General features: G+C 49.2%; 1 protein-coding gene across 2 annotated transcripts in view; it reads right to left on the bottom strand.

Moving 5' to 3' along the window:
- Positions 1-1,177: 1,177 nt before the first annotated feature.
- The window catches only part of Ralb (RAS like proto-oncogene B), a 41,840-nt gene continuing 27,518 nt past the window's right edge, over positions 1,178-15,499 (bottom strand). For both annotated transcript variants that reach the window (XM_038349283.1, XM_038349284.1), the window contains exons 3-5: positions 9,846-10,054; positions 6,943-7,120; positions 1,178-2,708 (exon numbers count right to left, since the gene is read on the bottom strand). In XM_038349283.1, the coding sequence (XP_038205211.1) occupies positions 2,589-2,708; positions 6,943-7,120; positions 9,846-10,054 (507 nt within the window). In that variant the 3' untranslated portion in view covers positions 1,178-2,588. The remainder of the gene's footprint in view (positions 2,709-6,942; positions 7,121-9,845; positions 10,055-15,499) is intronic.

The following is a 15,499-nucleotide window of genomic DNA, read 5'->3' as shown; positions in this document are numbered from 1 at the left end:
ATGGATCAAGGAGACTCAACTCAGGTTCTCTTTTGCACAGTGAGCCATCTTGCTGGTATGAATTAAACGTGTTTCTGGCGGATGAGATGGTTCGGGATGTACAAGCGCTTGACAAGCAAGCCTGATGCCCAGAACCCACGTAAAGGGGAAGGAGAGAACCAATCCTACAAAATGCCTGTCCTTTGACCTCCATGTGTGCACTGTGACACCTGTGCCCACACATGTGTGTCATGTACACACACACACACACACACACACACACACACGAAATAAGTTCACATACCACAGCTCATCTAGCTTCATACGTGCATGTCTGTCAATGAAATCAAGATGGATTCCTTACTAGGCAGTGGAATGCCCTGTGACATTTTACATGTGTGTGCATGTAGTATAGGTATGTAGTTTATGTGTGCGGCTATGTTTACAAGGACAGAGACCAGAGAAAGAAGAAGGGGGTCCTGCTCTATCATCCCTCACCTCGTCCTATCAAGACAGAATCTCCACTGGACCTTGTGACTGGCTAGCAACCATTAGCAAGCCCCAGTGATCCTCCTGTCTCCACTCCATGGCACCGGGTACAGACCTGCACATGGCCACACCTGGCTTTTTATATCTGTGTGGGGATTCAAACCCAGGTCATGCTTTCATAGCATGTACCCTTAATTTTTAAAAAATGATTTATTTATTCTTATTTTAAGTGAATTGGTGTTTTGCCTGCCTGAATGCATGTCGTCTGTGTATGCATCAGATTCCCTGGAACTGGAGTGACAGACAGTTATGAGCTGACATATAGGCACTGGGAACTGAACCTGGATTCTCTGAAAGAACAGCAAGTGCCCTTAACTGCTGAGCCATCTCTCCAGCCCCTCAGCATGGCTCTGACTCACCAAGCCACCTCTAGCCTCGGCATGCAGGTTTTCATGTCAGCGAAATCTTCCTGTTGGCACTCAAGTGTAATCACCGTCAAGGTTTTGTACTTTAAGGAGGATGGAGATGTCTCCCAAAGGAGAGATGAAGTTACAATTATTGCTTATATTTATAGCTGTGTTTCCCAGCCCATGGGATTCACTAAAGTAACGCTTGCCTGATACGCGGCACATCTGCTAAAAATAATGACTACCTGCTAATTCCTTTCCACGAGCATTCCGTGTGGCAGCACGCAGGCAAAAGCATGAAATCCTAAAAAGTGTATTTTATTTTTTGTTTTTTTATTATTATTATTCAAAAAGGCCCATGGTTCTTTGGAAGTGACAGATCAGTTTCCAGGGATCAGACCTTAGTTCCCACAACCTCCGTCAAACTGTCCATGCGAGGGGCTCCTGCTCTCCCCACCCAGATTCACATGTGGCACCTAAGCATGACATGTTCACTTCTGAAAAATGGGAGGAGTGTGTGTGCTCAGGGTAGGCTGCTACCCCAGTGTCCCCTTCCCCATGACATGAGAGAGGACTCGTGCCTGTGGGACCTGGCTCAAATCAGCACCACCAGAACCACCTGCCAGGGAGCTATAGGCCATGGTACTTCTGGGCCTTCCCCTCTTTTACCTGTAAATTGGGAGCTACCGGGTCTCTGGAGAGGGAGCAGGAAGGGCCGGGGCTGGCACTGGCTTTATGTTCTGGGACATAATTCAAACTGGTCACAGTTTTCAGAAGAAAGAGGACTGCCCGGCCTCTGCTGGTGGAGTGGAGAGAGACCCAGAGATACGGCTGGTGGTACAGGGGTGACCAGAAGATATGAAAATGACGTAGTCAGAAAAAGCAAGCCCACTATGGAGTACAGGCCTGCATCTCCCCCAAAGAAAGTTCCCTCACTAAATAGGGTGCTGAGGAGAGAGAGCCCGGAGCCAGCACCTGGCTGGCATTTAAGTACGAAGAGACCAGCATCCCACTTTCGCTTCGAAGGCCAGGGAGCTTGGCTCAGCCTGTCTGGCCCAAGTGAAGTTCATCTTTCTAATTCTGCTTCCAAGTTACCAAAGTTTATTTTTTAAAAGAAAGAAAAGAATTCTTCCCCCCCCCCCCCACCCAGTATTACCAGAGCTTAGACTTTTCTGTGTACTTCTAAACTGATAAGAATTGACAAGGGTCTTACCAGAGACCCCTTTCCAAAATCTAAGAAAATAAGACATTATTTTTTTTTCTTTTTGAGACAGGGTCTTTCTGGGTAGCCCAGGCTGGCCTTGACCTCAGGCTACCCTCCCTGCCTTACCCTCCAAAGTGCTGGGACTACAGGCGTGTACCACCAAACAAAAGATGGTTGTGTCCTAAACACCAGGAGAATAAGATGCTGTGACAGGATGCTTCCTCGTCATCCCAACTCAGCTGTCTGGGATCTCCAGCGCTATGTCCCTAGAGATGGTGGCTGTCATGGTTGGGGGGGGGCAGGTCCTCAGAGCTCCTGCTGATGTTAACAGATCTACCACACAAAGGTGCCTTTCTTCTGCCAGCCACCGATGCACAGATATCTGTCCCATTTAAAGAAGTGACCGTGAATGCGGCTGTGGAGAGCGAAGCCAAACTGGAGGAAGCCAGACTGGGGGCAGCCTCTGGCCTCCGGCCGGTCCACTCTGCTCTTTGCCGTGGGCGCCCAGCTCACAGCAAGCAGCACCGCTCTTTGAAACTCTTCTTGCTCTTGCTGCTCTTCCTGCCATTCTTGTCCTTGTTCTCCGACATTTTCTTTGCTCGGATTTCTCTCATCAGATCAAAGAACACCTGGCAGCGGGGAGGAAGGGAGGGCAGAATAAAGAGGAAAGCCATTTAGTCACTGGAAAGCATCAGTTGGCAGGAAACACACTTAGATTTATGGCACAAAGCCCAAACATTCAGCCATTCATTCGTCTGTTCAGTGAGGCACAGGCTGGCCTCCAGCTGACTGTGTGGCCAGGAGCTCCAGAGCCTCCCAGGGTGGTCACGTGGCACTTGCAAGGGAACTCCAGGGCAACAGTTCTACCAACTGAGTCCACCCCCAGCTACCAAGCTTACTTTTATGAGCCTGCCCCATTAAAACAAAGTATCAACAATAAACAAATAAACAAACAAAGCAGCTACAGCAATAAAAATCAGCTTTGGTGAAACAGCCCTTGCTCTGCCATCCACACAGCTGTCAACAGGGACAGGACGAGCCTGTCACCGCCCTTCAGATCTGAACAATATAAGGGTAAAATATGCTTCTGCAGAGAACAGTTCTAGAATGGAGGCATTGGGCACAAACATCTGGAGGGCAGCGGGCACCTGTGAGACTATTCCCATTTCCAGAAAAGCTAACGGGCATGCGAGATGGCTCATCTGTTAGAGTCCCTTGCCACCAAGTCTGATGGCCTGAGTTCTGGAGTTGAGATACACATGGTGACAGAAGGTTCTGGTTCCCACAAGTTGTCTTCTGACACCATGCATACGACAGCATGGCTAGGCACACACACATACGCACACACATACACGCACACACATGCACACACACGCACGCACATTCACACATTGTCTTCTGACTCCATGCATATGGCAGCATGAATAGGCACACACACACACACACACACACACACACACACATGCACGCATGCGCGCATGTACACACACATACACACACACAAAGTTATCTTCTGACTCCATGCATATGACTGCATGAATAGGTGTGCATGTGTGGGCGCACGCGTGTGCACACACAAAATGAACAAAAGGAAAAAAAGTGAGTCTGCTTTGCTCCATGTCAGCACACCTCATTTGATAACAAGGGCTAGAATGCCATTGTGACAGCCCCTCTAAAAGCAGCCAGGGGCAAATCTGGGAAAGCAAGGGGGTGGGAAGTAGGAAGGCAGACTTCTGCACTGGAGAGCTGGGGAGGACAGGGAAAGAGAAATCTCATCACAGAATTCCTCCTCATCTTCCCCTACACCCAGCCCCACCCCCACCCCCACCCCTTCACCCCACTGCCAAGAGGAATTTTATCAGGAGAGACCAGCCACTCTGTATTATCTAGACAGGCAGGCCTTATCGCTGGTCCATGAGATCTGGGCTTTGCCCTCTGCTACCACAATCACCAAAGGGCTGATTACTCTCGAGCAGACAAAATATCCTGCTGCAAAGACACACTGCAGATTCCCACAGAAACTGAAGCGGGACAAGGAACACGGGCTTTTTTATCTCCACCAGCTCCCATCTGGTTCTCAGACAGAGACCAAGGTGAACAGCAAGTTAAGGGCTAGGGACGTGGCTCTGTTGTCTGAGTACCTGCCTGGCATGCACAAGACCCTAGGAATGATCCCCAGCATGGCGTAAACCAGGCCTGCTGGTACAACCTGTAACCCTAGCACTCGGGAGGACCAGAAAATCAGAGTCTTTCTCAGCTGCATACGAGCTGGAGGCCAGCCTAGGATAGATGAGGCCCTGTCATTTTTTTAATAAAGAAAAAATTTAAAAAAAAAGCAAGAAAGAAAAAGACAAAATCCAAGGTCATCCTCTACAGAACAAATTTGAGACCAGCCTGGGCTACATGAATTACTGCTTCAAAAACCAAGCAAACCAAGATTGCTTTTCTGGGGTGGCACTCCATATGAGCTTACCACGAGTGCCAGGTACAGGGAAGGGAACCCCAAGAGTCTCAGACTGACCTCTACACCCCCTAAGCTAGCCACACCCAAAGTGACAGGCATCTGTTTCATCCTATGTTAAAAGGCAGGGGAGATGCGTGGGTGCGTTCAGCTGAAATGCCACCTGCACTCACCCACAGCCTTTCTGAGGAAATCAGTACTGCCTTTCTGTTAGAAGTCCCCGCTGGGTCGCCTGGCAGGTAAAAGCTCATCCAGGGAGAGGAGGGGGAGACGATGTATAACACCCCATACACAAGAGACCCCAGAGACTCGAGTCTCATCACCTCAAAAGCAACACCAGCATTTTCATGCTGAGAAAGTCTTTCTCTTTTTGTTTCGTTGTTGTTCTTTAGACAAGGTCTCCTTATGTGGATCAGGCTGGTCTTGAACTCACAGATCCACCTGCTTCTGTCTTGTGAGTACTAGGATCAAAGGCTGACGCCACCATAACCAGACAGCCCTCTTGGGTTGTAAAAAAAAATAAAAGGCATGGGAGGCAGAGACCAGCCAGGACTACATCGGGTGACCATGTCTCTAATGTGTCCCACCTCCTCCTCCGGAGAAGATGGAGGCTACCTGTGCTTTCCTCAGCTAGGAGATGATGGGAGGAGAACAGAAGTCTGAGCATAGCAGGAAGCAGGGGCAGAGTTCAGATCAGAAAATAAAGAAAGGCAGGGGCCGAGCGTGGCAGCTGGTGGAGCGCTGTCCAGTAGATGTGGAGTCCTGGGTCCCACGCTGACACCATGAATCAGGTGCAGGGCTCCGCACCAGTAATTCTAGTGCTTGTTACACAGAGGGTCATATGAGAGCCTGTCGATAGACAGACAGGCAGACAGACAGTCAGACAGACAGACAGAGCGAGCCAGGGAGATGGCTCAGTGAATTAGGAACTTGCTGCCAAGCCTGGCAACTTGAGTTCAATTCCCTGGGGCCCCCATGATGAAAGGAGAGAACCCATAGATTGACCTCTGATTTCCACATGTGTGCTGTGGCACGCAAGTGCACAGTTGCACACATGCCCCCTGCCACACACACACCAAGAAACAAATGCAATTTTAAAAGCAAATAAATTCCTAACTAAGACAACAAAAAAGCAGCTGATGAAGAAACACAATTCAGACTGTACCCCAGGCTACCCAGAGGTGTGCTGTCAATAGTGGCCCCTGCTCAAAACCAAGCCCTCAGCTGGGCGGTGGTGGAACACGCTTTTAATCCCAGCACTAGGGAGGGGAGGCAGAGGCAGAGGCAAGCAAACCTCTGAGAGTTCAAGGTCAGCTTGGTCTGCAGAGTGAGTTCTAAGACACAAAGAAATCCTGTCTTGAAAAAAAAAATGCTAAGCCCTCCTCTCAATGGGACATCTCCTAATGTTCTATTGAGAGTGCTCAGCTCTCCTCCAGAACCAGCTGAGTGAACCTGGGAAGGTAAAGCAAGAGGAGATGGCATCCCACAGCACCAGCCTGGACTATGGTGTGGACTGAGAAGAGGAGGAGACAGAGAGGGGTCTGTAGCTAAGCACAACCTGGTGCAGACACAGCCTTTCCGCCTATCGCGGCTCTGCACAGATTTCACAAGTCCAGGACATGAAGCAAGAGCCCACACTGTAGCACGTAAAAACAGAGAGAAGTTCAGCTGTGAGGTGCTTACTTCAACTGTATGGTAACACCCTAAACTCTGATGTAAAAGGAAAACACGGGGTGCTCGTGTGCTTGTGTGAAGCCCTGGCCTCCCCCTGCCCAGCACTGTATAAATGGTGTGTGTGGTGGTACACGCCTGCCATTCCAGCAAAGAAGTGTAGGGGGTGGGGCTGGAAGATCAGAAGCGCAAGGTCCTCCTCAGCTACACGTGGAGCTCTAGGTGAGCCTGTGTGAGACTCTGACAAAATGAGAGAAAAAGACAGAGAAGAGCAGAAGAGAAAAGAAAAACAGAAAATGACAAACCATCGCAGCGATCAAACCCACGATGCCAGCACTTGGAGCTGGAGGCAGAGCAATCAAACTTCAAGGTCATTCCTGACTACGTAACCAAGCTTGAGGCCAGACTTGGGTATCAGGAGGCGCAGTCAGAAAGAAAGAAGAGAGGAGGAGGAGTGGCGCTGGCAGCAGGGGCAGCTGCAGAGCTGGCTCGGTGATTAGGAAGATAACCACTCTTGCAGAGGACTACTACCCACATCACAGCAGTTTCTAGTTCCCAGGACCCACAACCACCTGCAACTTCAATTCCTGGTCATTCTATGTTCTCTTCTGACCTCACTGAGTGCCTACGCTCAATGGCATACACACACACACACACACACACACACACACACACTTAAAACTAAACATAAAGTAAATGAGACAGATGGAACCCTCCAGAAGCCACGCTACCTTGTCCACATTGGCACGGGTCTTGGCTGATGTCTCCACATACTGCACACCCCACTCCTCGGCTTTGCCCCGGGCCTCGTCCACGGGCACTTGCCTTCGCTCCTCCAGGTCAGACTTGTTGCCCACAACCAACAGGGGGATTTTATCCTCCTCAGCCTTGACTCGGAGGATCTGTTCCCTGTGGGTGAGGCATCAAGAACACGGTGAAGGAAGCTAGAGAGCAGCCAGTGGGATGGTTCAGAAAGAAAGGCGCTCGCCCCATGCCTGATGACCTGTGATCCACAAGGTAAGTGCTGGAAATCATGCCTGTGATTGTCCCCAACCTCCACACGAGCACTGAGGTGTGACAGTGCACACACAGACACACAAACAAACAAAGGTGTTTTGTTTTCTGTTTTGTTTGAAAGCTAGCATAGCATAAGAAGTAGCTTTACAAGTAGCTGACAGTGTGCCTGGGTGTTTACAAGCGCGTCTGACAAGCTCGGAAAGGAACAAGAGAAACTTCCATTTGGGGAGTATTTCAAACGGGCTTCCACTGGCACGGGCTTTCCCAGGCCAGCCCTCAGCTTCCCGCCATCATCTGGTCTCTCTCCAGCTGCAGGTTTCTCTAGTCCACACTCCTACAAAAGAGAATTCTGCATCCCCACAGGGTTCCCAATTTATGGGGGAAAAAGAGATGGACAGGGAGGGGAGAAGGAAGGGAAGGAACCCTCTGGACTCTCAGGCGTTAAAACAAACTGAAAGGTGCTGGGGTGTGGGTGTGGAGCAAGGCAGGGTGCTAGCCTTGCACGCACAGAGCCCGACCTAGGTTCTGTCTCCCGTACTCTACAGACGGGGCACGGGGGCACATGCCTGTAACCCCAGGACTTGGTGGAACCAGAAGTTTCAGGGGCATCTCGGCTACATAGTAAGTTTAAGGCTAACCTGGTCTGTATGAGACACTACCTTTGAAAAAAAAAGGCAAAACAAAGCAAAAAAAACCCAGGATCTGAAAGCTGGCTCAGCAATTAAAAGCAACCTGGTTTGATTCCCAGCACCCAAGTGGCAGCTCATAACTGTCTTTAACTCCAGGTCCACGGATCTGACGCCCTCTTCTGGACTCTGCGGGCTCTGCAGGCACATGCTGCACAGACATACGAGCAAGCAAATCACAATGGGACCAGGACCTGTTCCTGATGCAAGAGCTGCCTCTTTGGAACCCATTTCCTAGGAAGGAACACCTTGCCCAACCTTGATTCAAGGGGGAGGAGCTTGTTCCTGCCTCAGCTTGATATGCCATGCTTTGTTGACTCCCATGGGAGGCCTTACCCCTTCTGAATAGAGACAGAGGAGGAGTGGATGGGGGAGGCACAGAAGGGAGGTGGGAAGGGGGAACAGGAGGAGAGGAGGGAGGTGAAACTGCGGTTGGCATATAAAATAAATAAACAAAATAAATAAATAAAAAACAAAAATCCCATCACTCGGGAGGCAGAGGCAGGCGGATCTCTGTGAGTTCGAGGCCAGACTGGTCTACAAGAGCTAGTTCCAGGACAGGCTCTAAAAAAGCTTCAGAGAAACCCTGTCTCGAAAAACCAAAAAAAAAAAAAAGAAAAAAGAAATCCCATCAAAGCCAAAGTAACAGTTTACAAAAATGTTTAATAATTCTAATACAGGGACAGCGGAGTAAGAAGGCAATGTGTGTGTGTGTGTGTGTGTGTGTGTGTGTGAGAGAGTGTGTGTGTGTGTGTATGAGTGTGTGAGTGTGTGTGTGTGTCCTCAATGGCCTCAAAAGTCACACTGTGAAGAGGACACAGTTGTGACCACAAGAGTGCTATTCCCGAAGAAACTTCCTGATAAGATCAAAACACCCTCAAAGGGAGGCAGCTGCTCATGCTGAGACCCCTCTGGCCTTCATATACACACGGAGGTTGCAGGAAACCAGGACCACAAGAACAAGTAGAGATCCTATCGTATCATCTGCCTTCTCTACTAGACTGGCTGAGTTCAGCCCTTGGCGCCTCCCTGGCTCGCTGAGCAGCCTTCCAAATCCTAGGAACCAATCAGCTGTCTCCCTTTACCTCGGTGGATCACCTGACTTCCTGACAAGAAAGAGCTTGCAGAAGCCGGCAGTCAGGCTAAGTTGACTCAGCCAGGAAGAGGGCCTGGCACCAAGCCTGACTGTCTGAGTTTGATTCCTGGAACCCACATGGTAGAAGAGAACCAACTTCAAGTCTTCCCCTGACCTCCACACATCCCCTGTAGCAGTAGTACACATGTACGTGTGAGCACATGTACGTGTGAGCACATGTCTGCGCTTGCACTTGCACTCACAGACACTCACACGGTGGCTGGAGAGATAGCTCAGTGGTCAAGAGCACTAACTGCTCTTCTAGAGGACCCAAGTTCAATTCCCAGCTCACAACCTTTTGTAACTCCAGTCCCAAGGGATTCGATGCCCCTTCTGGCTTCCACAGGCATCAAGCATTTATGTGGTACACAGACATACATGCAGACAAAACATCCATACACAGAAAATAAATAAAAATAAAAGTAAGTCAGGTGTGGTGGCACACCTTTAACCCTAGGACTCTGGAGGCAGTGGTAAACTGGTCTCTGAGTTCAAGGCCAGCCAGATCTACCGAGGGAGTTCTAGGATAGCCAGGGCTCCACAGAGGCCCTGCCTCGAAAAACCAAAACAAACAAAAACAAATCTTTTAAAAAAGATACATCCAGAAATCCTAAGACATGGACGCACAAAGAGATGGAAGCCCTGGTGGATGGAAGTGTACCGAGATTCAGAAACCCTGTGGCAGAGTTCCTCTCCATCACAGGCCCAGCCGTCTCCAGTCTGCTCAACCCAGGTCCCTGGAAGCCTCAGCCCCCTGGCTGGGGGATCAAGGGTGCAGCTCTCCCCGTCCACGCACCTGAACTCGGCCGTGGCAGTGAAGGACTCGTGCTCAGTGATGGAAAACACAAGCAGAAAGCCTTCTCCGCTGCGGAAGTAATTGTCTCGGATGGCTGCGTAGTCCTCCTGGCCGGCTGTGTCCAGAATGTCTATCTGAACCTCCTCTCCGTCGAGAACTACCTTCTTTCTGTAGCTGTCAGCTTTGGTGGGCTCATAGTCTTCTACAAACTGGGAGAAGCAGTCAGAAGTAAGGACTACAGCAGGACCCCGATTCTACATCTGATTCTACATTCCAGATCAGCTCCATACTGGCTGAGAGCTTGGAGTTGTTACATCTTGCAGGAGACATCGAAGGATGCGATCCATCCATCCTTCTGGGACAAGGTCACACTATGTAGCTCAGGCTGGTCTTGAATTCCTAACCTTCCAAATGCTGGAATGACGGACATGCCCACCACACTTGGGAACCCTTCCTTTCTCTACTCTTTTTTTAAGGCTTTTAACAATAGGCACAGATAGCCCCGTTTGTGGATGAGAACCCCAAGCATCAAGCAGCACTCTTGGTGACATTATTGTCAACACAGTGTAAAAGTAAAATACAAACAATGGAAAAGGTGAGACACGGAAGCCTGGATTGACAATGGACAGAAGTATAAAAATCATCCCAAAGGAATTTGGCGAGGGGAACCAGAAGCTTAGAATAAAACTAACGGTGGGGGTGGGGGGGTGTTAGGAGATGGTGTTGAGCCCCTGTAAACATTAAAAAAAAACAGCAAAGAAGGTCAGAGGCTGGAGAGATGGCTCAGCAGTTAAAGGGACTTACTGCTCTCCTAGAGAACCTAAGTTCCTAGCACCCTTGGGTGGCTCACAACTGTCTACACCCCCGCTCCAGGGATCCAATACATGCAGCCTGCATGAGTACCTGCACTCACACGCACACAGCCACACATGGGGACACATCACTAAAAAGAATAAAAATAAATCCTACATGGGAGCAGTCCACGTATGTAATCCCAGTGCTGGGATATAAAGGACACTGGAGCTCACTGGCCAGCCAAGCCCCGCCTCCTCAGCGAGCCCCAGGCCAATGAGATCTTGTCTCAAACCATGACTGTGAGTGTTCTCTGACCTCCACAGGCACAGAAGCAAGTGTACACACAGGCATGTGCACACTCACACACACATACATCTGCATACATGCACAGACACACGTGAGAAAATAAACAAATCCCCAAGAATGAAAGACAACAGAGGCCCAACAGAGCACAAATGCAGGCACCAAACAGAAGATCTGGACTCAGTGCACAGAGCATGCTGGGTGGGGAGGCGTCAGCATTCAACAGAGAACCTCAGAACCAGAGAGCATGGAGAGATGCTGTCCTCACTAGTGCAAAAGGAAGGGAGGGAGGGGGGAAGGGAGGGAGAGGGAGGGAAGAAGAGAGAGGGAAGGGGGAGGGAGAGGAGAGGGAGGGGAGGGAAGGAGGAGGGAGGGGAGAAGAGAGATGGGAGGAAGGAGGGGAGGGATGGGAGGGGACAAGAGAGAGAGGGAAGGGAAGGGAAGGGGGAAGGAGGAGGATGAGAAGGGGAGGGGAGAAAAGGGAGGGGAGAAGAGAGAGAGGGAAGAGGAGGGAGACAGAGGGAGGGGAGAGGAAAGAAAGAGGGAACGGAGAGGAGAGAAGGAAGGGAGGGGAGAGAGAGAAGAAGGGGGAGGGAGGGGGAGAAAGGGGAAAAGAAAGAGAGGGAAGGAAGGGGGAGGGGGATAGAGGGAAGAAGGGAGGGAGGGGAGAAGAGGGAGAAGGAGGGAGGGAGGGAGGGAAGAAAGGGGGAGGGAAGGAAGAGAGGAACAGAAAAGTAAGCAGGGGAAAGGGAGAAGCTACTCCGAGACACGGGCTTTGAGGAAAGACAGTTTTGCTCCCACGGAACAGGGAACAGGACCATCTCACAGTGAGGGATTTGTCAACATCTGATAAAATGAGAAACACTTAATCCTCTGCCCCCACCTCCATGCTGCTTCTGGGAATCTAATCTACAGAAATGCTGGTCCAAAAATCAAGGCAGTCACTTGGCATCAAGTGGCATCACAGAGGATGAAGGTCCACCCAAATGCTCACCAAATAGCTGGCTACACAACAGAGTAGTATACTGAAAAAAAAAAGGAAGAAAGAAACAGGAACTATAGACAGGCATGTGGAAAACTCTAGAATATAGTGTGTCCTTCTGCAGAGAGCCATTAGGGAGAGTACAGATTATTACAAATGTATATAAGGATGCATCTCACAAAAAGATGAAACAAATTCAAAAGCTGCTAAGAAGAAAAATAGAAGCAAATTAACCTTCCTAAAGGTTTACTTGGTAATGAAGACACACAGAAAAAATTAACTAATTAATGACACTCTAGCCAAATATTTTGATAAAATGAACTCCCCTTTATGAACTTTTTAAAATTACATTGTGTGTGTGTGTGTGTGTGTGTGTGTGTGTTTGGGGGAGCGTGTGTACATATGTGGAGGTCAGAGGGCAGCCTCAGGCATCAACCTTCATCTCCCTTGTTTTGAAGCAGGGTCTTTCTGCCTTTTACTTGCCACTGTGCACATACTAGCCTGGCCCAAGAGCTTCTGGAGTCTCCTATCCGAACCCCTGACCTTCCCACAGTAGTGTTGGAGTTACAGAGGCTGCTACAACCAGCTTTTACACAGGCTCTAGGGGTTCAACTCAGGTCCTCACGCCTGCACAGTGGTTCCTGACACTTAGTGATTGCCCATGCTTGCACAGTGATTGCCAACGCTTGCACGGTGATTGCCCACGCTTGCACGGTGATTGCTCACACTTGCACGGTGATTACTGGACACCAGAATGGCGACTGATCCCCTTATCCACTGAGCTGTCTCAGTCAGGCCTAGCACTCCAGAGGAGAGGCAGAAGGGCTGCAAGCTTTGGGGCCAGCCCGAGCAATCTAATGAGATATGCCTCAAAATATAACCCCCACGATGCTCACGCTAGTACCCTAATTGAACTCAGTGGGTCACACAAGAGACATGAAAATTGATGGGGGACTGTTTTTTTTTTTCTTTTTCTTCTCAATGACTATATGGGAGACTCTTTAGGACTAAGAAGTGAGAGCTGGAAGTGGGATAAGAAACAGCAATAATGAATATATAATGTATAAGAGACAATAAGGAATGTATAATAATGTATAATAAGAGACAGTAATGGGAATGTATAATGTATAATAAGAGACAGTGATAGGGAATGAACAAGATCCAACTAGATTATATGAATGTATAAAACCGTCAGAAAATGAGGAATAGAGGCTGGTCAGTGGTGTTAAACACCTTTAATCCCAGCAGATGGATCTCTGAGAGGCCAGCCTGGTCTACACAGCAAGTTCCAGGACAGCTAAGGCTACACAGAGAGCTTTTCTCAAAAAACTGAACTGAGGGCTGGAGAGATGGCTCAGCGATTAAGAGTACTTTCTGTTCTTACAGATCTTCCAAGGGAGCTGATGCCTTCATCTGGCCTCCGTGGCTATCAGGCACATAGGCAAAACACTCACTCGTACATAAAATAAAAATAGATTAAACATAGATAACCTAATTTTAATTATTATTTTCTTATATGTATGTGTTCTGTGCATGTGTGTGCATGTGTGTGTGTGTGTGCATGACTGTAGAGGCCAGAAGGGATTCAGATCCCCTTGAGATGGAGTTGTGTGTCACCATGTAGGTGCTGGGAATTGAACCCAAGTCGTCTGGAAGAACAGCTGGTGCTCATAACTACTGAGTCATCTCTCCGCACCCCCCCCCCAGTAAATAAATTAGCTAATTAGCTAAGAAGATCTGAAAATGTCTGGGCATATATATAGCTCACTGTCACAGTGCTACCCTGTCACATGTGAGGCCTTAGGTTTAATGACTCATACCACCCGACCCTACCCAAAATAAAGGGAAGAAAAACAAATTTTTGCAAAGAATGGAAGAAGATGGCCCAGCAGTGAAGATGCTCAGAGCTCTTCTAGAAGGCCACACGAGGTGGCTGAGGTCTCTCTGACTTCCAACGGCATGAGTACTTATGTCACATACCCGAACACAAACACACAGAGAAAACACCCAAGCAAATGGCAAGAACTGCTGGAAAGACAATGGGTGGGTACGGCCGGACTTCTCATGCAATGCACATAAAACCCAACGACTGACTCAAAACGGCAATGATAGGAACTAAAACAGGAACTCAGAAGGAAACATGGGCACATCCCTTTGTGAGCCTGGACCTGGCAATGGGTTCTCGAGGTTGATACCCAAAGCACAAGTAACAAAAAAGAAATAAATTGGGGACCAGGGGATAGGGTGCTTGCCACTAAGCCCAACAACCTGGACTCCATCCCTGGGGCCACATGGTGGAAGAAGAGAACTGAGTCCTGCAAACTGTCTTCTGACCACACATGCTCCTCACCATGGCAAACACATACTCCCATGCGTGCACATATACACACGCATGTGCACACACACGCACATGCACACATGCGCACAACTAGACTTCACTAAAACCTAAAACTTCCAGGGCTGGAGAGATGGCTCAGCAGTTGAGAGCGCTGGCTGCTCTTCAGAAGCCCTGGATTCAATTCCCTACACCCATATAGCATCTCCTGTGTACAACTCCATCTCCAGGAAATCTGACACCCTCTTCTGGCCACTGTGGGTATTACACACATGTGGTACACAGGCATCCATGCAGGCAAATCACCAAGACACATAAAACAATTAAATTTTTTGAAAGTTTAAAACTTTGACAAACCAAAGAGCAATATTAGAAATGAAAGGGGCAAGCCAGAACATGGACACGTTGTTTGTGCTTGAACACTTGGTCTCAGCTGGTGGCATTGTCTGGAAAGGTTGCAGAACTGTTGGGGATGGAGCCTTTCAGGGAGAAGCGGTCATTAGAAGTGGGCCTTGGGGTTTTCTAGCCTGCCCCATTTCCTGTTCACTCTGCTTCCTGAGTGTGGGTGCACTGTGACCAGCCAGTCACCTGCTCCTGCTGCCATGCCTTCCCCAACATAACATGGTACCCCAGGCAGTATACGCTCCTTCTCCTGTAAGCTGCCCTTGGCAAGGTTTACTGTCATGACAGGAACATATCCTGGACAACAGTTCATTAGTTTAGATTCTTGTCTTTTCACATGGGCCTCAAACTCATAATCCTCCTGCCTCAGCCAAGGGCTGGAATTACAGGTACAGGCCACCACACCTGCTTAGACTGTACATGATGAAAGTAAATTTGGGACCAGCAGGATGGTTTAGTGGGGGCTTGTCTCCAGGCCTTAAAACTTGACCCACGTGGTGGAGAGAAAATCAACTCCTCATGCTGTCTCTGACCTCCCGTGTGCTGTGTCATGCGCACATACATATAGACATACACAATACACTTTTCTTTAAAAAGCACAAAACATCTGACAAGGCTCTCTGCGTCTCTCCCGTGTCTGCAGCTGTGATGAAAACAGGATGCGGGCTCTGTGTGAACTTGATCTCAGATTTGGCACAATGCCTCAACCGCCCAGAACTCAGAAATCTTCTCCCTGCTCTGCAGCCACAGCTCCACCTCAGCGGTGATTTATCTCCACCTAAACTCCAGGACCGGTGGGGGGGGGGGGGGGGGCGGCGGCTCGTTTGGTAAAAGTGT

The sequence above is a fragment of the Arvicola amphibius genome, chromosome 12, assembly GCF_903992535.2.
Source record: "Arvicola amphibius chromosome 12, mArvAmp1.2, whole genome shotgun sequence".
Classification (NCBI taxonomy): domain Eukaryota; kingdom Metazoa; phylum Chordata; class Mammalia; order Rodentia; family Cricetidae; genus Arvicola; species Arvicola amphibius.
Note: the sequence above shows the minus strand (reverse complement) of the source record. Positions and strands in the feature narration are given on the sequence as shown.